Consider the following 21,258-nt stretch of genomic DNA (forward strand, 5'->3'; position numbering starts at 1 on the left):
ATAGTTCTATATGTAAACAGCATCAAATATACTTGTATTCAATGTGAATACACTGTTATTCCATGAGTTTTTACTTCTATATGTAAACAGCATCAAATATACTTGTATTCAATGTGAATACACTGTTATACCATGAGTTTTTACTTCTATATGTAAACTGCATGGAATATACTTGTATTCAATGTGAATACACTGTTATACCATGAGTTTTTACTTCTATACGTAAACTGCATGGAATATACTTGTATTCAATGTGAATACACTGTTATACCATGAGTTTTTAGTTCTATATGTAAACAGCATCAAATATACTTGTATTCAATGTGAATACACTGTTATACCATGAGTTTTTACTTCTATATGTAAACTGCATGGAATATACTTGTATTCAATGTGAATACACTGTTATACCATGAGTTTTTACTTCTATATGTAAACTGCATGGAATATACTTGTATTCAATGTAAATTCACTGTTATACCATGAGTTTTTACTTCTATATGAAAACTGCATGGAATATACTTGTATTCAATGTGAATACACTGTTATACCATGAGTTTTTACTTCTATATGTAAACTGCATGGAATATACTTGTATTCAATGTGAATACACTGTTATACCATGAGTTTTTAGTTCTATATGTAAACAGCATCAAATATACTTGTGTTGCAATCTGCTCAGCCGACGAGCGGATTCGACTAATCAGATTGTTTAAATTACACGAATAAATAAGTAAACGACAAATGAATTAGGGTTCTTACACGAATATATTAAACACAAGAAACACAATGCAAGCGAAGGAGCCAGGTGTTGGCCAAAGCTCTCTCTTAAACTTGCTTACGACAGTAAGACTTACGGAGACACACTTGTCTCGACTGCTACGCCAGGTCTAACTGTCCTACTCGTGCGCCGGCCGGCTTACGTGACAGTCACGCCAACTGACGGTCACAAGGGACAATCACAAGGGCCCTCAGGGCACCCAAACAATACAGAAAGGGACTCATAGGTGGAGTAAGGAGACAGACGGGGCCGTCTGCAACATTCGGCCCTTCCTGAGTCGATTTGACACAAATATTCAAATAGGACAACAAAACTATTTACAAAAGACACACACGCAATTTGTCAAATCGAAACAAACAAATAAATAGTCAACACGAGATTGGGGACCTTAAGTCTAACCTTTCCATTCCCCTACTTCTATCTCACCCCAAAAAAAAAAATAAATAAATACAAAAAAAAAACTAAACTTATGGAGATGGATGGGGGTGGGAATAGACGGGCAAAAGCTATTAAGCTAACAAACAAAAAACAAAAACAAAAAAAAACCAAAAAAAACAACAAAAAAAAAAAAAAAAATTATGGCAAAGCCAAGAAAACAAATACGAAATGCTTCAGGGTTATTTTACAAAATTTTTCAACCAACTAGGGGGTACTATTGTCCTTCCAGCTCTCGTTTTCGTTGGAGGGGGAGGAGCCACGACTTCGTTCGGCGGATCGATTGGTGAAATGGCGAGTGATGGTGCCACCACATTATCTTCCTCATCCGCTTGCTGGACCAAGCTTTCATCTGGATCGTCCGGCTCGTCTGGCCAATCGTCCCACTCAGGATCCTCTCTTGGATGGAACTTGCGGATTTGGACAACATGAGCGTTAAAACGACGAAACCTCTTCTTTTTTCGCCGTGCAGGCAGGTCTTCAACCAGATATGTAGTAGGGCACACCTTTTTAACGACTTGAAAAGGACCAATGTACTTTGGTAACAGCTTCTTAGTTTTGTTTTTCTTCTTCAACTTCCTACGAACAAGCACCAACTCTCCTGGGAAGAGATCCTTCACTACTCTGCGCCGAAGATCCATCAGGCGCTTCACTTTCTCCTGTTTTTTTTACTATGTTCATTCGGGCCGCGTCTCTAAGCTTCTCAACTCGAGACAGGAAGACGTTGAAAGACTCTGGTCGTTCTTTTGGCCACGGAAACTCGTTCTCTAGGGCAGTGAAGGGCAGGCGGCCATACACCAGTTGGAACGGTGATATCTCGGTTGTACTTTGCCTTGCCGTATTGATGGCGAAGATTGCTGCTGGCAAATGGCGATCCCAGTCGTCATGGTCCGTGTTAACGTAGGCAGCTAATGCGAGCGTCATCGTTCTGTTGACTCGCTCAACAAGTCCAGATGTTTGTGGATGCTCTGCGGTTGCAAAAACGTGCTGGGTCTTCCATTCGTTGACTTTATTTTCCATCAGATGAGAGGAAAAGGCAGTGCCTTGATCACTGATTATCCGAGTCGTTCCACCATGGCGAAAGTTGATTTGGTCTCTCACAAAGTCTGCAACCAATGCTGTCGACGTGTCGGCCACTGCCGCTGCTTCTACATATTTCGTTAAATAATCGATGGCCACTATAATATGCTTCTTGCCTTCCGACGTTGACTTAAATGGCCCGAGATGATCCATACCGACAGTGTGAAACGGACGATCTGGCGGTGGAATGGGTTGGAGTTGACCAGCGGGTAATCCGGGGATACATTTATGAAATTGACAATAATTACAAGACATAACATATTTACGGACGCTTGACCGAAACTTCGGCCACCAATAACGTTCAGACACTCTTGCAATTGTTTTGTCTATTCCCATATGGCTAGAGGAGGGGTCATCATGCGAAAACTCTATTATCTTTCTCCTTAAAATTGACGGAACACAAAGCAAAAATTTACGCCCCTGGGAGGGATTTCTCCTATACAAAATTTTTCCATGAATTTTAAACTGTTCTGCAATTTTACCCGGTACTTTTGAATTAAGACAGGTTATAATGGGACGCAATTGGCTATCCAGTTGTTGTTGGAATGCCAATTCTGTATTATTCATGCCCACAGGCCATCTACTGTCAAGTACACAAACTACATGACCGATCGCGGAGCCACTGGTTCCAATACAGGATTCATCAGGGTTACGCGATAGGGCATCAGCCACCAAATTATTTACTCCTTTAATGTGGCGAATTTCAAAATCGTACTCTTGAAGAGCCAAAATCCATCTGGCGAATTTGCCAGTAACCTCTTTCTTAGACCATAGCCAGCGAACAGCTGAGCTATCTGTACAGACAGAAAATCGTCTACCATACACATACGAACGTAATTTTTTTTATGCCCAAACAATTGCTAAACATTCTAGCTCATTAGCATGATACTTACTTTCCGCATCGGTAAGTTTCCGGCTGATAAATGCGACTGGACGTGGTCCATCTCCAGCATCTTGCATTAAAACGGCCCCAAGGCCCACCAGACTGGCGTCTGTTTGTATAACTACATCAATGTTTTGGTCGAAGTGTGCCAGTACAGGGGACGACACCAAACGGCCAACTAACTCAGCTTTTGCAGACTCTTGGGCTTCTGTCCAGCACCATACGGAATTCTTTTTCAAAAGGCTGTGCAGCGGATGTGCTACTGTAGCAAAATCTGGAACAAAACGACGATAGAAGGACGCAAGTCCTAGAAAGGCTCTCAACGTTTTAACGTTATTAATTTTAAAGTTAACTAGAGCTCAAATTTTTCCCGGGTCTGGCTGGATTCCGTACTCATCAATGGTGTGACCTAAATGAAAAATTCTGTTCGTCGCAAAAATACATTTAGAAACGTTTAAGGTTAATCCAGCTTTCTCCAAAGCCATTAGGACACACTCAAGTCTTTTCTGATGCTCGTCGAACGTTCTTCCAAAAACTAACACATCGTCTAAATAAACGAGACACATTTGCCACTTAAGGCGAGCTAACACTCGATCCATCAACCGTTGAAATGTGGACGGTGCATTATTCAGTCCAAACGGCAACCGAAGAAACTCATACAATCCATCTGGAGTGACAAACGCTGTTTTACATGTATCTACGGAGGCAACAGGTACCTGCCAATAGCCACTCATCAGGTCTAAACTGGAAAAATATTTAGCACCAGCAAGACGATCAAAAACGTCATCCAATCGGGGTAAAGGGTAAACATCTCTTTTTGTCACTGCGTTTAAACGTCTAAAGTCAATACAGAACCTAAAGTCACCTGATTTTTTTTTTACCAGTACTACCGGTGCTGCCCAGGGACTAAATGATGGACGGATGATACCTTGTTTCAGCATATCGGCGACTTTTTCAATTATGATCCTTCGCTCCACAGCTGATACGCGATACGGGACGCAACTAATTGGTTGAGTGTCGCCAGTGTCAATGGAATGCTCCGCCATGTTTGTAAATCCCAGTTCGCCATCTGCTGAGGGAAAACACCGTAGGTGTTTGCTCAAGAGCTCGAAAACGGCACTCCTCTCTTCTTCCGACAAGTTTTCCCCTACGCGAGCGTCCATCAAGATCTTCAGCTTCTCATCGGGTTGAACAGCATTGTTAACCAAGGAGCAAACAGGATTTTCTGGCTGTTCTTCTTGCCCGACGACTACCATGTTGTGATCGAAATCAGCATCTACATACGCTATAAAACCTTTACGACGTAACACAAGAGATGACATTTTCATATTTAATACGGGGATTTTAAGTTTTCCCGCTGACACTTTTACCACACAGGATGGAATAACCCATTCCATACCAGGACGAGCACACATATTTGGCCTGACGATAACATTACCAGTGAATTCTTTAGGAATTTTAGCTTTTACAAAACAAAGAGACTCTGCTGGTATAACAGCTGATTCCACAACTTTAACTTCTGTGCCTATCACACGAGGGCACCTTTTTGTTTTATTCTCTACCTCCAAAGAATCAATCAGCTCGTCAAACACAAAAAAAATGTTCTCATCGTCCTCTTTAATACAAATATTTTGTTCTTCAATGCCAGCAAAACGAACTTTCTTAACTTTTGGTCTGTTTGAATCATGAGATTTTAAAACAATTTTACCATCTTCTACAATCAAGTTTGATTTACTTTTCAAAATCCAATCTACCCCAAGAATCAATGCAAATGGACAATTTTTAACTACAGCTACTTCATTTAACTCAACCACCTTATTTTCACATTTTACTTTTAAAGAGCAAAATGAATCAACAATGACTTTTTTATCATCCACCCCAGTTAGATTTACAAAAGGTTTCTTACGATTAGGATCCAAAACATTCCCTACTACACTAAGTCTTATAGCAGACAAACTAGCGCCTGAATCAACCAGGCCAGTCACTTCACCAATATTTTCTATGAATACCTTAACCAGTGGAAGCTGGGGACGACAAGGAAGGTGTGCATAACCGGTTAGCATAGGCCTTGCTCCTAACTTCCGGTCGGTCCTTTTCCCGACTTTGCTGGGCAGTGACGGGAGATGTGGCCAACCACCCCACAGTTGTAGCATTTCCGTTTGCTAGGGTCGACCCATCCTCCTCCGCTACGATCACCTCCGCTTCTTCCACCACGATCACCTCCGCCTCCTCCACCACCGGTACCACGACTCCCTATTGTCATCTTGTTGAACTGTGCAGTCAGTTGATGAACCAGCTGGTTGCCAAATGCTGTTAGAGTGGCGTTTAAATCAGGAGCGCTAGATGGCGCCAATGGTGGGGTTGCTGTCGGAGCCGCTGGTGGAACCACTGGTGGAGCCCAAGGTGGCACCACTGGTCCATGTGCTGGTGGAGGTACCAAGCGAGACGCAACGCCAAGAGTCTCTAGTTCCCTTATCCTCTGAATAAACTCCGTGACGTTGGCTGGACGGTTCGCTGTCATGGCGGCCACATGTTGCCAACTTGCGAGGCCATCTATCAAAAATGCAACCATCTTCTCCTCATTAAGTGGGATAGGGGCAACACGCAATACCTTATGCTTGTCCAAAGCGTACTCTATACCCGATTCGCCGTTTTTCTGCCACCTATCTTCCACTAGATGGAGCCATTCACTCACGTGCAATCGAGGTGAAAAATTCGCCGTGAATGCCAGCGACCAATTATTCCAAGTTGCGTGGGTGTGGCCTATGTGGATGTGCCAATCCAACGCTGTTTTTAGCAGACGCCTTGCTGCTACTTGAATGCGCTGCGCATCTGTCCAGCCCTCGGCCACGGCTACCCTATCAACGAAATCAATAAAATCTTGCGGAAAATCCATCAGCTTACCTTCAAAGCATGGAATGGAGTCGACAGCCGCATTTGCTATACGTGGAATGGGTAAAACTGGAGCTTGGGGAAGATTTTGCTGTTGCTGCTGGTTCTGTCCGGCTGCTGCATTGTTGGCCAGCTGTTGCACCAAGTTCGCCGATTGTTGACGCTGTTGGTCCAACGCGTTCAAAAGATCTGCCGCCTGAGTTTGGGCAGCTAGTCGATCTTGGCCCATTGCCGTCGTGAGATTTCTCAGCGCATCAATTAGATCCTGGGGCAGCGCCATGTCTGGTACCCTTGAAACTGCAGTTGCTGAAACTGGTAAATTATAAGTGAGCCTACTCACGCCACCACGCAGGGACGGTGACGGTACTTGTGTGGTCGGCACTACTACTCGTGCAGGTTTCAACGGCGTGGCTACCGTCCTGGTGGTTGAACGCGTTACTATTTGAAATGGCACTGAAGAATCTGTACGCTTAGGCGGCATATGATTTCCCAAGACCTATCGATAGGACTCCACACACTTACTTACTACCAAATGTTAGTTAAATATACAAAAAAAAAGAAAATAATTAAATAAACGAAATACAGATACGGGTGGTGGTTGTCGTTACGACACACGACAACTGGACAACGTGATCGGGGAAAGAGAAAAAAAAAACCAAAAAAACAAAACAAAACAAAAAAGGATACTAGAGCAAAAGAAACGAAATAATACCAACTCTGCTCAATACCGAAGCAAAAAAAAAAAGCGTATTAACGCGAAAGAAAGAAAAAAAAAGAAATGGCGGCTATCACGCAGATTATATAAGCCACACATACACACACACACACACACAAAAAAAAAATGACACGAATTATTCCCAGGCCTCAACGGGCCACGTGGTTTTACGCGCGAAAAGTTGGGGGGTTGGGAGGGGGCGTTTTCAACCCAAAAAAAAAGGATGCGAAAAATTTGGGGGAGGGGGCTGGTGACACGACAAAAAAAAAAACTACGTGAATTTCGCACGGGCAGCTCTCACAAAGAAAATTTTACAAAGAGAGAGAGGAGAAGAAATAAAAAAACAACAAAAAATGAGAGCTATTCAATGGCCCGTGCCCGACTTCTGACACCAAATGTTGCAATCTGCTCAGCCGACGAGCGGATTCGACTAATCAGATTGTTTAAATTACACGAATAAATAAGTAAACGACAAATGAATTAGGGTTCTTACACGAATATATTAAACACAAGAAACACAATGCACGCGAAGGAGCCAGGTGTTGGCCAAAGCTCTCTCTTAAACTTGCTTACGACAGTAAGACTTACGGAGACACACTTGTCTCGACTGCTACGCCAGGTCTAACTGTCCTACTCGTGCGCCGGCCGGCTTACGTGACAGTCACGCCAACTGACGGTCACAAGGGACAATCACAAGGGCCCTCAGGGCACCCAAACAATACAGAAAGGGACTCATAGGTGGAGTAAGGAGACAGACGGGGCCGTCTGCAACAACAGCATCAAATATACTTGTATTCAATGTGAATACACTGTTATACCATGAGTTTTTACTTCTATATGTAAACTGCATGGAATATACTTGTATTCAATGTGAATACACTGTTATACCATGAGTTTTTAGTTCTATATGTAAACAGCATCAAATATACTTGTATTCAATGTGAATACACTGTTATACCATGAGTTTTTACTTCTTTATGTAAACTGCATGGAATATACATGTATTCAATGTGAATACACTGTTATACCATGAGTTTTTAGTTCTATATGTAAACAGCATCAAATATACTTGTATTCAATGTGAATACACTGTTATACCATGAGTTTTTACTTCTATATGTAAACAGCATCAAATATACTTGTATTCAATGTGAATACACTGTTATACCATGAGTTTTTACTTCTATATGTAAACAGCATCAAATATACTTGTATTCAATGTGAATACACTGTTATACCAGGAGTTTTTAGTTCTATATGTAAACAGCATCAAATATACTTGTATTCAATGTGAATACACTGTTATACCATGAGTTTTTACTTCTATATGTAAACTGCATGGAATATACTTGTATTCAATGTGAATACACTGTTATACCATGAGTTTTTACTTCTATATGTAAACTGCATGGAATATACTTGTATTCAATGTGAATACACTGTTATACCATGAGTTTTTACTTCTATATGTAAACAGCATCAAATATACTTGTATTCAATGTGAATACACTGTTATACCATGAGTTTTTACTTCTATATGTAAACTGCATTGAATATACTTGTATTCAATGTGAATACACTGTTATACCATGAGTTTATAGTTCTATATGTAAACAGCATCAAATATACTTGTATTCAATGTGAATACACTGTTATACCATGAGTTTTTACTTCTATATGTAAACTGCATGGAATATACTTGTATTCAATGTGAATACACTGTTATACCATGAGTTTTTACTTCTATATGTAAACTGCATGGAATATACTTGTATTCAATGTGAATACACTGTTATACCATGAGTTTTTAGTTCTATATGTAAACAGCATCAAATATACTTGTATTCAATGTGAATACACTGTTATACCATGAGTTTTTACTTCTATATGTAAACTGCATTGAATATACTTGTATTCAATGTGAATACACTGTTATACCATGAGTTTATAGTTCTATATGTAAACAGCATCAAATATACTTGTATTCAATGTGAATACACTGTTATACCATGAGTTTTTACTTCTATATGTAAACTGCATGGAATATACTTGTATTCAATGTGAATACACTGTTATACCATGAGTTTTTACTTCTATATGTAAACAGCATCAAATATACTTGTATTCAATGTGAATACACTGTTATACCATGAGTTTTTAGTTCTATATGTAAACAGCATCAAATATACTTGTATTCAATGTGAATACACTGTTATACCATGGGTTTTTACTTCTATATGTAAACTGCATGGAATATACTTGTATTCAATGTGAATACACTGTTATACCATGAGTTTTTACTTCTATATGTAAACTGCATGGAATATACTTGTATTCAATGTGAATACACTGTTATACCATGAGTTTTTAGTTCTATATGTAAACAGCATCAAATATACTTGTATTCAATGTGAATACACTGTTATACCATGAGTTTTTACTTCTATATGTAAACTGCATGGAATATACTTGTATTCAATGTGAATACACTGTTATACCATGAGTTTATAGTTCTATATGTAAACAGCATCAAATATACTTGTATTCAATGTGAATACACTGTTATACCATGAGTTTTTACTTCTATATGTAAACTGCATGGAATATACTTGTATTCAATGTGAATACACTGTTATACCATGAGTTTTTACTTCTATATGTAAACTGCATGGAATATACTTGTATTCAATGTGAATACACTGTTATACCATGAGTTTTTAGTTCTATATGTAAACAGCATCAAATATACTTGTATTCAATGTGAATACACTGTTATACCATGAGTTTTTACTTCTATATGTAAACTGCATTGAATATACTTGTATTCAATGTGAATACACTGTTATACCATGAGTTTATAGTTCTATATGTAAACAGCATCAAATATACTTGTATTCAATGTGAATACACTGTTATACCATGAGTTTTTACTTCTATATGTAAACTGCATGGAATATACTTGTATTCAATGTGAATACACTGTTATACCATGAGTTTTTACTTCTATATGTAAACTGCATGGAATATACTTGTATTCAATGTGAATACACTGTTATACCATGAGTTTTTACTTCTATATGTAAACTGCATCAAATATACTTGTATTCAATGTGAATACACTGTTATACCATGAGTTTTTACTTCTATATGTAAACTGCATGGAATATACTTGTATTCAATGTGAATACACTGTTATACCATGAGTTTTTACTTCTATATGTAAACTGCATGGAATATACTTGTATTCAATGTGAATACACTGTTATACCATGAGTTTTTAGTTCTATATGTAAACAGCATCAAATATACTTGTATTCAATGTGAATACACTGTTATACCATGAGTTTTTACTTCTATATGTAAACTGCATGAAATATACTTGTATTCAATGTGAATACACTGTTATACCATGAGTTTTTACTTCTATATGTAAACAGCATCAAATATACTTGTATTCAATGTGAATACACTGTTATACCATGAGTTTTTACTTCTATATGTAAACTGCATGGAATATACTTGTATTCAATGTGAATACACTGTTATACCATGAGTTTTTACTTCTATATGTAAACAGCATCAAATATACTTGTATTCAATGTGAATACACTGTTATACCATGAGTTTTTAGTTCTATATGTAAACAGCATCAAATATACTTGTATTCAATGTGAATACACTGTTATACCATGAGTTTTTAGTTCTATATGTAAACAGCATCAAATATACTTGTATTCAATGTGAATACACTGTTATACCATGAGTTTTTACTTCTATATGTAAACTGCATGGAATATACTTGTATTCAATGTAAATACACTGTTATACCATGAGTTTTTAGTTCTATATGTAAACAGCATCAAATATACTTGTATTCAATGTGAATACACTGTTATACCATGAGTTTTTACTTCTATATGTAAACTGCATGGAATATACTTGTATTCAATGTGAATACACTGTTATACCATGAGTTTTTAGTTCTATATGTAAACAGCATCAAATATACTTGTATTCAATGTGAATACACTGTTATACCATGAGTTTTTACTTCTATATGTAAACTGCATGGAATATACTTGTATTCAATGTGAATACACTGTTATACCATGAGTTTTTAGTTCTATATGTAAACAGCATCAAATATACTTGTATTCAATGTGAATACACTGTTATACCATGAGTTTTTACTTCTATATGTAAACTGCATGGAATATACTTGTATTCAATGTGAATACACTGTTATACCATGAGTTTTTACTTCTATATGTAAACTGCATGGAATATACTTGTATTCAATGTGAATACACTGTTATACCATGAGTTTTTAGTTCTATATGTAAACAGCATCAAATATACTTGTATTCAATGTGAATACACTGTTATACCATGAGTTTTTACTTCTATATGTAAACTGCATGGAATATACTTGTATTCAATGTGAATACACTGTTATACCATGAGTTTTTACTTCTATATGTAAACTGCATGGAATATACTTGTATTCAATGTGAATACACTGTTATACCATGAGTTTTTAGTTCTATATGTAAACAGCATCAAATATACTTGTATTCAATGTGAATACACTGTTATACCATGAGTTTTTAGTTCTATATGTAAACAGCATCAAATATACTTGTATTCAATGTGAATACACTGTTATACCATGACTTTTTACTTCTATATGTAAACTGCATGGAATATACTTGTATTCAATGTGAATACACTGTTATACCATGAGTTTTTACTTCTATATGTAAACTGCATGGAATATACTTGTATTCAATGTGAATACACTGTTATACCATGAGTTTTTAGTTCTATATGTAAACAGCATCAAATATACTTGTATTCAATGTGAATACACTGTTATACCATGAGTTTTTACTTCTATATGTAAACAGCATCAAATATACTTGTATTCAATGTGAATACACTGTTATACCATGAGTTTTTACTTCTATATGTAAACTGCATGGAATATACTTGTATTCAATGTGAATACACTGTTATACCATGAGTTTTTACTTCTATATGTAAACTGCATGGAATATACTTGTATTCAATGTGAATACACTGTTATACCATGAGTTTTTAGTTCTATATGTAAACAGCATCAAATATACTTGTATTCAATGTGAATACACTGTTATACCATGAGTTTTTACTTCTATATGTAAACTGCATGGAATATACTTGTATTCAATGTGAATACACTGTTATACCATGAGTTTTTACTTCTATATGTAAACAGCATCAAATATACTTGTATTCAATGTGAATACACTGTTATACCATGAGTTTTTACTTCTATATGTAAACAGCATCAAATATACTTGTATTCAATGTGAATACACTGTTATACCATGAGTTTTTACTTCTATATGTAAACAGCATCAAATATACTTGTATTCAATGTAAATACACTGTTATACCATGAGTTTTTACTTCTATATGTAAACAGCATCAAATATACTTGTATTCAATGTGAATACACTGTTATACCATGAGTTTTTAGTTCTATATGTAAACAGCATCAAATATACTTGTATTCAATGTGAATACACTGTTATACCATGAGTTTTTACTTCTATATGTAAACTGCATGGAATATACTTGTATTCAATGTGAATACACTGTTATACCATGAGTTTTTACTTCTATATGTAAACTGCATGGAATATACTTGTATTCAATGTGAATACACTGTTATACCATGAGTTTTTAGTTCTATATGTAAACAGCATCAAATATACTTGTATTCAATGTGAATACACTGTTATACCATGAGTTTTTACTTCTATATGTAAACTGCATTGAATATACTTGTATTCAATGTGAATACACTGTTATACCATGAGTTTATAGTTCTATATGTAAACAGCATCAAATATACTTGTATTCAATGTGAATACACTGTTATACCATGAGTTTTTACTTCTATATGTAAACTGCATGGAATATACTTGTATTCAATGTGAATACACTGTTATACCATGAGTTTTTACTTCTATATGTAAACTGCATGGAATATACTTGTATTCAATGTGAATACACTGTTATACCATGAGTTTTTAGTTCTATATGTAAACAGCATCAAATATACTTGTATTCAATGTGAATACACTGTTATACCATGAGTTTTTACTTCTATATGTAAACTGCATGAAATATACTTGTATTCAATGTGAATACACTGTTATACCATGAGTTTTTAGTTCTATATGTAAACAGCATCAAATATACTTGTATTCAATGTGAATACACTGTTATACCATGAGTTTTTACTTCTATATGTAAACTGCATGGAATATACTTGTATTCAATGTGAATACACTGTTATACCATGAGTTTTTACTTTTATATGTAAACAGCATCAAATATACTTGTATTCAATGTGAATACACTGTTATACCATGAGTTTTTAGTTCTATATGTAAACAGCATCAAATATACTTGTATTCAATGTGAATACACTGTTATACCATGAGTCTTTAGTTCTATATGTAAACAGCATCAAATATACTTGTATTCAATGTGAATACACTGTTATACCATGAGTTTTTACTTCTATATGTAAACTGCATGGAATATACTTGTATTCAATGTAAATACACTGTTATACCATGAGTTTTTAGTTCTATATGTAAACAGCATCAAATATACTTGTATTCAATGTGAATACACTGTTATACCATGAGTTTTTACTTCTATATGTAAACTGCATGGAATATACTTGTATTCAATGTGAATACACTGTTATACCATGAGTTTTTAGTTCTATATGTAAACAGCATCAAATATACTTGTATTCAATGTGAATACACTGTTATACCATGAGTTTTTACTTCTATATGTAAACTTCATGGAATATACTTGTATTCAATGTGAATACACTGTTATACCATGAGTTTATAGTTCTATATGTAAACAGCATCAAATATACTTGTACTCAATGTGAATACACTGTTATACCATGCGTTTTTACTTCTATATGTAAACTGCATGGAATATACTTGTATTCAATGTGAATACACTGTTATACCATGAGTTTTTACTTCTATATGTAAACTGCATGGAATATACTTGTATTCAATGTGAATACACTGTTATACCATGAGTTTTTAGTTCTATATGTAAACAGCATCAAATATACTTGTATTCAATGTGAATACACTGTTATACCATGAGTTTTTACTTCTATATGAAAACTGCATGGAATATACTTGTATTCAATGTGAATACACTGTTATACCATGAGTTTTTACTTCTATATGTAAACTGCATGGAATATACTTGTATTCAATGTGAATACACTGTTATACCATGAGTTTTTAGTTCTATATGTAAACAGCATCAAATATACTTGTATGCAATGTGAATACACTGTTATACCATGAGTTTTTAGTTTTATATGTAAACAGCATCAAATATACTTGTATTCAATGTGAATACACTGTTATACCATGAGTTTTTACTTCTATATGTAAACAGCATCAAATATACTTGTATTCAATGTGAATACACTGTTATACCATGAGTTTTTACTTCTATATGTAAACTTCATGGAATATACTTGTATTCAATGTGAATACACTGTTATACCATGAATTTATAGTTCTATATGTAAACAGCATCAAATATACTTGTACTTAATGTGAATACACTGTTATACCATGCGTTTTTACTTCTATATGTAAACTGCATGGAATATACTTGTATTCAATGTGAATACACTGTTATACCATGAGTTTTTACTTCTATATGTAAACTGCATGGAATATACTTGTATTCAATGTGAATACACTGTTATACCATGAGTTTTTAGTTCTATATGTAAACAGCATCAAATATACTTGTATTCAATGTGAATACACTGTTATACCATGAGTTATTACTTCTATATGTAAAATGCATCAAATATACTTGTATTCAATGTGAATACACTGTTATTCCATGAGTTTTTACTTCTATATGTAAACAGCATCAAATATACTTGTATTCAATGTGAATACACTGTTATACCATGAGTTTTTACTTCTATATGTAAACAGCATCAAATATACTTGTATTCAATGTGAATACACTGTTATACCATGAGTTTTTACTTCTATATGTAAACTGCATGGAATATACTTGTATTCAATGTGAATACACTGTTATACCATGAGTTTTTACTTCTATATGTAAACAGCATCAAATATACTTGTATTCAATGTGAATACACTGTTATACCATGAGTTTTTACTTCTATATGTAAACAGCATCAAATATACTTGTATTCAATGTGAATACACTGTTATACCATGAGTCTTTAGTTCTATATGTAAACAGCATCAAATATACTTGTATTCAATGTGAATACACTGTTATACCATGAGTTTTTACTTCTATATGTAAACTGCATGGAATATACTTGTATTCAATGTAAATACACTGTTATACCATGAGTTTTTAGTTCTATATGTAAACAGCATCAAATATACTTGTATTCAATGTGAATACACTGTTATACCATGAGTTTTTACTTCTATATGTAAACTGCATGGAATATACTTGTATTCAATGTGAATACACTGTTATACCATGAGTTTTTACTTCTATATGTAAACTGCATGGAATATACTTGTATTCAATGTGAATACACTGTTATACCATGAGTTTTTAGTTCTATATGTAAACAGCATCAAATATACTTGTATTCAATGTGAATACACTGTTATACCATGAGTTTTTACTTCTATATGTAAACTTCATGGAATATACTTGTATTCAATGTGAATACACTGTTATACCATGAATTTATAGTTCTATATGTAAACAGCATCAAATATACTTGTATTCAATGTGAATACACTGTTATACCATGAGTTTTTACTTCTATATGTAAACTGCATGGAATATACTTGTATTCAATGTGAATACACTGTTATACAATGAGTTTTTAGTTCTATATGTAAACCAACACGGAATTCATGAGCGAGCTCAAACGGTCGAGCTCAAACTGCAGAGTTATTCCTCTTGGGTTCCTTATGGAACTACGGTGTTGCCAGTTTTTGAGATATATATAGAAAATTTGCAGACGAATTCTTAAAGCTGTATTGGCATTTGTTCAAATTTTGAATCTTCAGGTACTTTAATGTTCTCTGTGATTTTGCATTGCTTTGTTTAATTATAACAAATGGGGAGAAAGAAACTAAGTTCCGAAGAAAAGGCTACGAGGAATATAATCTACAATGAAAAAAGACGCAAAGGTAACCTTTTTGTCGTCAACCTTGTTACACAGGAGTATCGTAATATTTTAGTATTTTCCTAGGTATGAAATCGCTGGTCTGCTTTTTGCCACCTTCTAGCGAATCAATTAAAATAGCTTCTCGAAAAACGAATGGCAATAGGTCAGCAGGTAAAAACCAATACAAAAAGACTTCTAAGTGTAGTGTTTTTTAAAATATATTGGCAATTGCTTTGTCCATTTTCGATCATGAAGTTAATCTGGCAGAAGCTTGTCTGGATCATCAAGCTCCAACAGCCACAAACTGCCAACAAAATGCTGAGCAAACCTTTCCTCGTAAATGTTTTTCATTATTCTAAAAAAATTTTGTACTACAACCTTTTCCTGTGTTTACAGAATATTTAGAAAATGCATTTAAGAGTTTTGCACTGTTAGAAAAAGAATCAGGCCTGTCAAACGAGGAGCTTAGAGCTGCCCAAGAAAGATTGGATATCATGGCAAGTGAGAAAAAGATACGTAAAAAACAAAAAGACGAATTGAATGATGCATGGCTCCAAAAAGAGGAGGATATATTTGTTTCCTTTGTTTCTTCTCTTGGATGCTTACAAAAGCACTGTGAATTGTGTTCGAAGACATTACATAATGTTATCAAGTGTAATCACTGTAAAAAGCATTTATGTGAAAGCTGTGACTTGGTCATTCACCTTAACAGTCCGTTTCATCTGCGAAATTTTTATGAAAGTGAAGTGAGTTGCAGGAAACTATTATCACATGAATTTGTTGACCAACAAAGTGGAAAACTTACTACACGGGGTACAAATGTATTTTTGTGTTTTAAAATATTTCTTGCCAAATTCAAAATTGGTTTTCAGAAGTAGCAGTCCCAGTTTTTTGTCCTGTTGCTTGCTGGAGCTGTCTAAATCCTGGAACTTGTCGTCTCATTCCCGGATCGTCGCCTTGCATCGTTGTTACGAAGGATGGTATATGCAGTTGCTTTTAATTTTGTTTATACGTTGGTAAAATTGTTCGTATAAAAATATTGTTTATTTTACAGGCAGGTTTGATTTGTATGAATCGTTATTCAAATGCAAAAGTTGCGATACTACTCGAACGGCTACTGTGGAAGATTACGTTGCGGCAGGATATATTCCGGGAACACCTAAAAGGACAAATTTGTTTGTATCTGCTGATTTAGCTGAATTTTGGTACAACTTGAAGTATCTAACACCTGGGACTTCTGAACAAAAATTCATAGAAACCTTGTCAGCGGTATCTATCAAGGCAGGAAGGGTAGGTTTAGTTTTGTATTAATTTTTCAGCTTTTTTAAAGCGTACTTTCAAAGAACAGGTAGGAACGATCAATACCCCTCTTTTCAATAAGGCTGTCAAAGCCTATGATTACATGAATCACCTTGTTGACATTAAAGTCAGGCATTCAGAGAAAAAACGCTGCAGATGCTGTACTCCATTTCAGCTTTGCTGTCATGTAGATGGCAATCATAAGCTAATCAGGAGAATGCGCAATAACGAGTAAGTACAGCCTTTTGTTTCCATACAATTGTACTAGAGTTCTTTTTCACGCTTCATTCTTTTCACATTATTCAACCAGAAGAATTTCATTTTCTCTAACAGGAGTTTACAACGATCATGGTTCGGTGACGCAATTATACTGCATGACAATGAATTTTCTGTATTAAACAATCAGATTAACGCGCTCAAACCACAAGTATTTATACATCATATTTTATGGTATCTAATTGTAACTTAGTCGTTGTCTAGGGAAAAAAACTATTGGAGCCCAGAATGTGGAAATTCTCAATTTGAAGCAGCTAGAGAAGTTTCAAAGCGTTACAAGGGATTGGATGTAACAGGGAATGTTATGACCTCATGTGGTCATGGAGTAATCCAATGTTCCATCGACATGCACGAGGGAGAAACGTTTCGACACACCTTTGCGTCCCATATTAAAGTGCATAGCATGAAAAATGGAGGAAATTCATTCGACTTTCAGGATTCCGGCTGCCAGAAGAAGGGATCTCCCACCAACAAAAACAACTTGAATTTTGGGCCGAAAAATTTTCGTTAACGACGTTGTTTGCCATTATTGGCCATTTGCCATGAACATGGGAGAATTAGTAGAGTCGTATAAGTGTCTTACCATTGATATGGAACCTTTTCTCTCGAGACTTCACGGTCAAGCTCATAGCTGGCCATGTCAGGTAACAACAACTTTTAATACTTAAGAAATGTATTGATTTTTTTCCCCTGTGTACGTTTGCGGTACTTCTGGATAGATTCTGAACTTTGGCCATTGGCGGGATGGTGCAGCTGGGATACTAGGAGAAGAACAAGAGCAAGTCTTTGCCACATTTTCAAGATACAGCAACTCCACGAAAACAATGGGTGGAGGAAGTAATTGAATGTTTCTGGCCTTCTCATCGATCGAAATGTTGTAATATATTTTTTTTTAGGTAGAAGAGATTTTTTGACAGGTGCTATGTTTTACTGGAATGCACGAAAAGAGAAGGGAATGGCTCGAATGCTGACTAGCAGATTGCTAATAGTATGTCATTATTTGAATATTAATTACATCGTATTTTTTTAACTGTAAACAACCATCAGGCTATGTATCGAGTTGAATTCGATAGGGAAAGGCTGACAAAACTATTATCTGACCGAAACATCACCGTTTTACAGTTATCAGCAATTCAAGCCGAACTAGAAGATGAAGCTCGACACGCACAAGGTGAGCCATTAAAAAAGTTCCTATAAGCTTATATTCATCGTGTATCCATAAAATAGATCAAGAAAAACGAACCAACGCGAAATATAGTTATCTCTCAGAGCTAAAAACTGAACTCGAACTGTTGCATTTTCATTATGTAACACTACACGACAGAATTTCGAGCGTTGCAGGTAAACACTTACAATGTATGGAAGTGCACGTGATAAACTTATACTAATTACTTATTTCATCAGTTTCTTCAAAATGGAGAACCAAGCTTAGAAGAAAGCAGACCTTGGTGAAAAGAAAGGCAAATAAAGTCATCGACGACATCAATGATCTTGCTCAAGTATTAGTGACTGAACAACATTTCCTCGACGGCGTTTTCCCATGGGACAACAACCATAAGAGTATTTTCAACCCATTAATTTCTTAGAAAAATCATTGGTAATCATTTGTAAATATAGTTGCATTTAAGGACAACTTTAAACTTGTTGATTGCTGGATGCTGGCTAAGAGAAATGAAGAACAAATATCTCAATGCAAACTGGAAATGTCACAGTTCATCACCAGTATCACCCAAGAAATATTCTCTCTGCAAGAAGATATTAGAAAATCCAAGTTCAACATTGAAGTATCCGACTGCCAAAATCATTACCGCTTAACTGATTCCTTGTTTAGAAAATCAGAAATAATAATTAAATCTCAGGAAATTCACCGCCTACAGACGCTTCTTGTAGACTCCCTTGCATACAAGAAATTTTTTTACAACGATGGACAAGAAAATAAAAGTTTCGTATTTGAAGAAGATTTCGAGAGCGAGGATTCAGATGACAACAATGATGAAGAAAATTATTTATTTTCCGAAGATGATTGTGAAAGTGATAATGCATGACAATAATAATAATATATTAATTTGTAATGTCATTAGTGGTTACTGAATCATCAGTCGCAAACCTGTAGTGCAATATATGTTAACCAAAAGCCGTTCAATAAACAGATTCAGATATCCTTTGTAGATATTGATATACATTTAAAAACTTTACGATTACCTGCTTGAAATTCCAGAGCTATTGTATTTAGGTTATAACAATCCTGGAAGCGTGCGATCTCAGCGAGGTTGTTTTTAAGTAATCTAGATATTTCCACAATGTGGTCATCTATCTAAACACTTATCTTATCCTTATAATTCTGTAAGATGATGAGAAAAAAATAATTCGTGTCGGGTAGTTTTATTGATATTGGAAGACGGCTAATCTGGTAAACAAAAATATGTTAAATAAAACAATCAAAGAACTTCTACTGGCAATTTCTTGGTTTTTCCGTCCGCGACATCATGTAAAACAATGGGCTGTAAAACATTTCTGTAAAATTAAACAAACGAAGTATTATATCGGCACCGGACCGCAATTTTTCAAAAATACACTTTTATGATAAATTATGAACCATCGCCCCTCTTGAAAAACTGAAAATTTGGTTAAGTTTTGCCCCTTGATGGAGGGTTGCAACGCTACATGAACAAGGTATTAGCCATTCGTTGACTGCGGAAAATTTACGCCCAGGACGTAACTAGCTGCATTTCTTACCTAGTTATGTAAGCGACATGAAGGACAAAAGAAAATTACGTTTCTTAATAGTAAATTTCTAATTTAGTCCGTCCGCGACATCATGTAAAACAATGGGCTGTAAAACATTTCTGTAAAATTAAACAAACGAAGTATTATATCGGCACCGGACCGCAATTTTTCAAAAATACACTTTTATGATAAATTATTAACCATCGCCCCTCTTGAAAAACTGAAAATTTGGTTAAGTTTTGCCCCTTGATGGAGGGTTGCAACGCTACATGAACAAGGACTTAGCCATTCGTTGACTGCGGAAAATTTATGCCCAGGACGTTACTAGCTGCATTTTTGACCTAGGTATGTAAGCGACTTGAAGGACAAAAGAAAATTGCGTTTCTTAATAGTAAACTTCTAATTTAAGATTTGTATCCTTGTCCAGTCGATTTCCTTTGAAGATCTATCTATTTGCATGTCATTTCGGTAAAATGCTTTCATTGGCTGCCCTTTGCCCTCTATAACAAAATTCCGCTTTTACTATTGCTGTACAGTCAGGATGGCTTACATTTCTTCGCTGTCGTACTCCATCCGGCCTTAGAACTATCAAGAAAAACTGAAAACCGAGTAGCGCGTCTTTTTCTTACTACCATCGACCTGTTAAATATGCTAATTATTATGAAAGCTGGTATTTTTACGTTTGGTTTTCAGAGCCCTACAATCGTCACTACAGACGTCTTGTTATACTTGTGTATTAGAGAAAATTCACTTTTGAAAAGCAGACTTTTCAGTGTCAAATGGAAAGGTACTTGTTGACAATGAAAGGCAAGAAGGACAAAGGAAGGAGTCCCCCTATATTTGCACACTATATGCATATAAGCGCAATAAAGCATATAGCATATAACGCATAATAAAGAAACCGGTTTATCTTTAATTGTGTTTAAGTTTTATTT

At 35.4% G+C, this 21,258-nt stretch overlaps 1 protein-coding gene and 1 pseudogene across 1 annotated transcript; one reads left to right on the plus strand and one right to left on the minus strand.

The window, feature by feature from the left end:
- Positions 1 to 1,398: 1,398 nt before the first annotated feature.
- On the minus strand, positions 1,399 to 3,664 carry LOC116925085 (retrovirus-related Pol polyprotein from transposon 412). Its single transcript, XM_045168059.1, is given in 6 exon segments — positions 1,399 to 1,875; positions 1,877 to 2,223; positions 2,413 to 2,526; positions 2,893 to 3,135; positions 3,190 to 3,453; positions 3,622 to 3,664. Coding segments are annotated over 6 exon segments (1,488 nt in total).
- Positions 3,665 to 15,970: 12,306 nt separating this feature from the next.
- LOC116934878 lies at positions 15,971 to 19,641 on the plus strand (annotated as a pseudogene).
- The last annotated feature ends 1,617 nt before the right edge of the window (positions 19,642 to 21,258 follow it).

Source organism: Daphnia magna, unplaced genomic scaffold, assembly GCF_020631705.1.
Source record: "Daphnia magna isolate NIES unplaced genomic scaffold, ASM2063170v1.1 Dm_contigs476, whole genome shotgun sequence".
In the NCBI taxonomy this organism is placed as follows: Eukaryota; Metazoa; Arthropoda; class Branchiopoda; order Diplostraca; family Daphniidae; genus Daphnia; species Daphnia magna.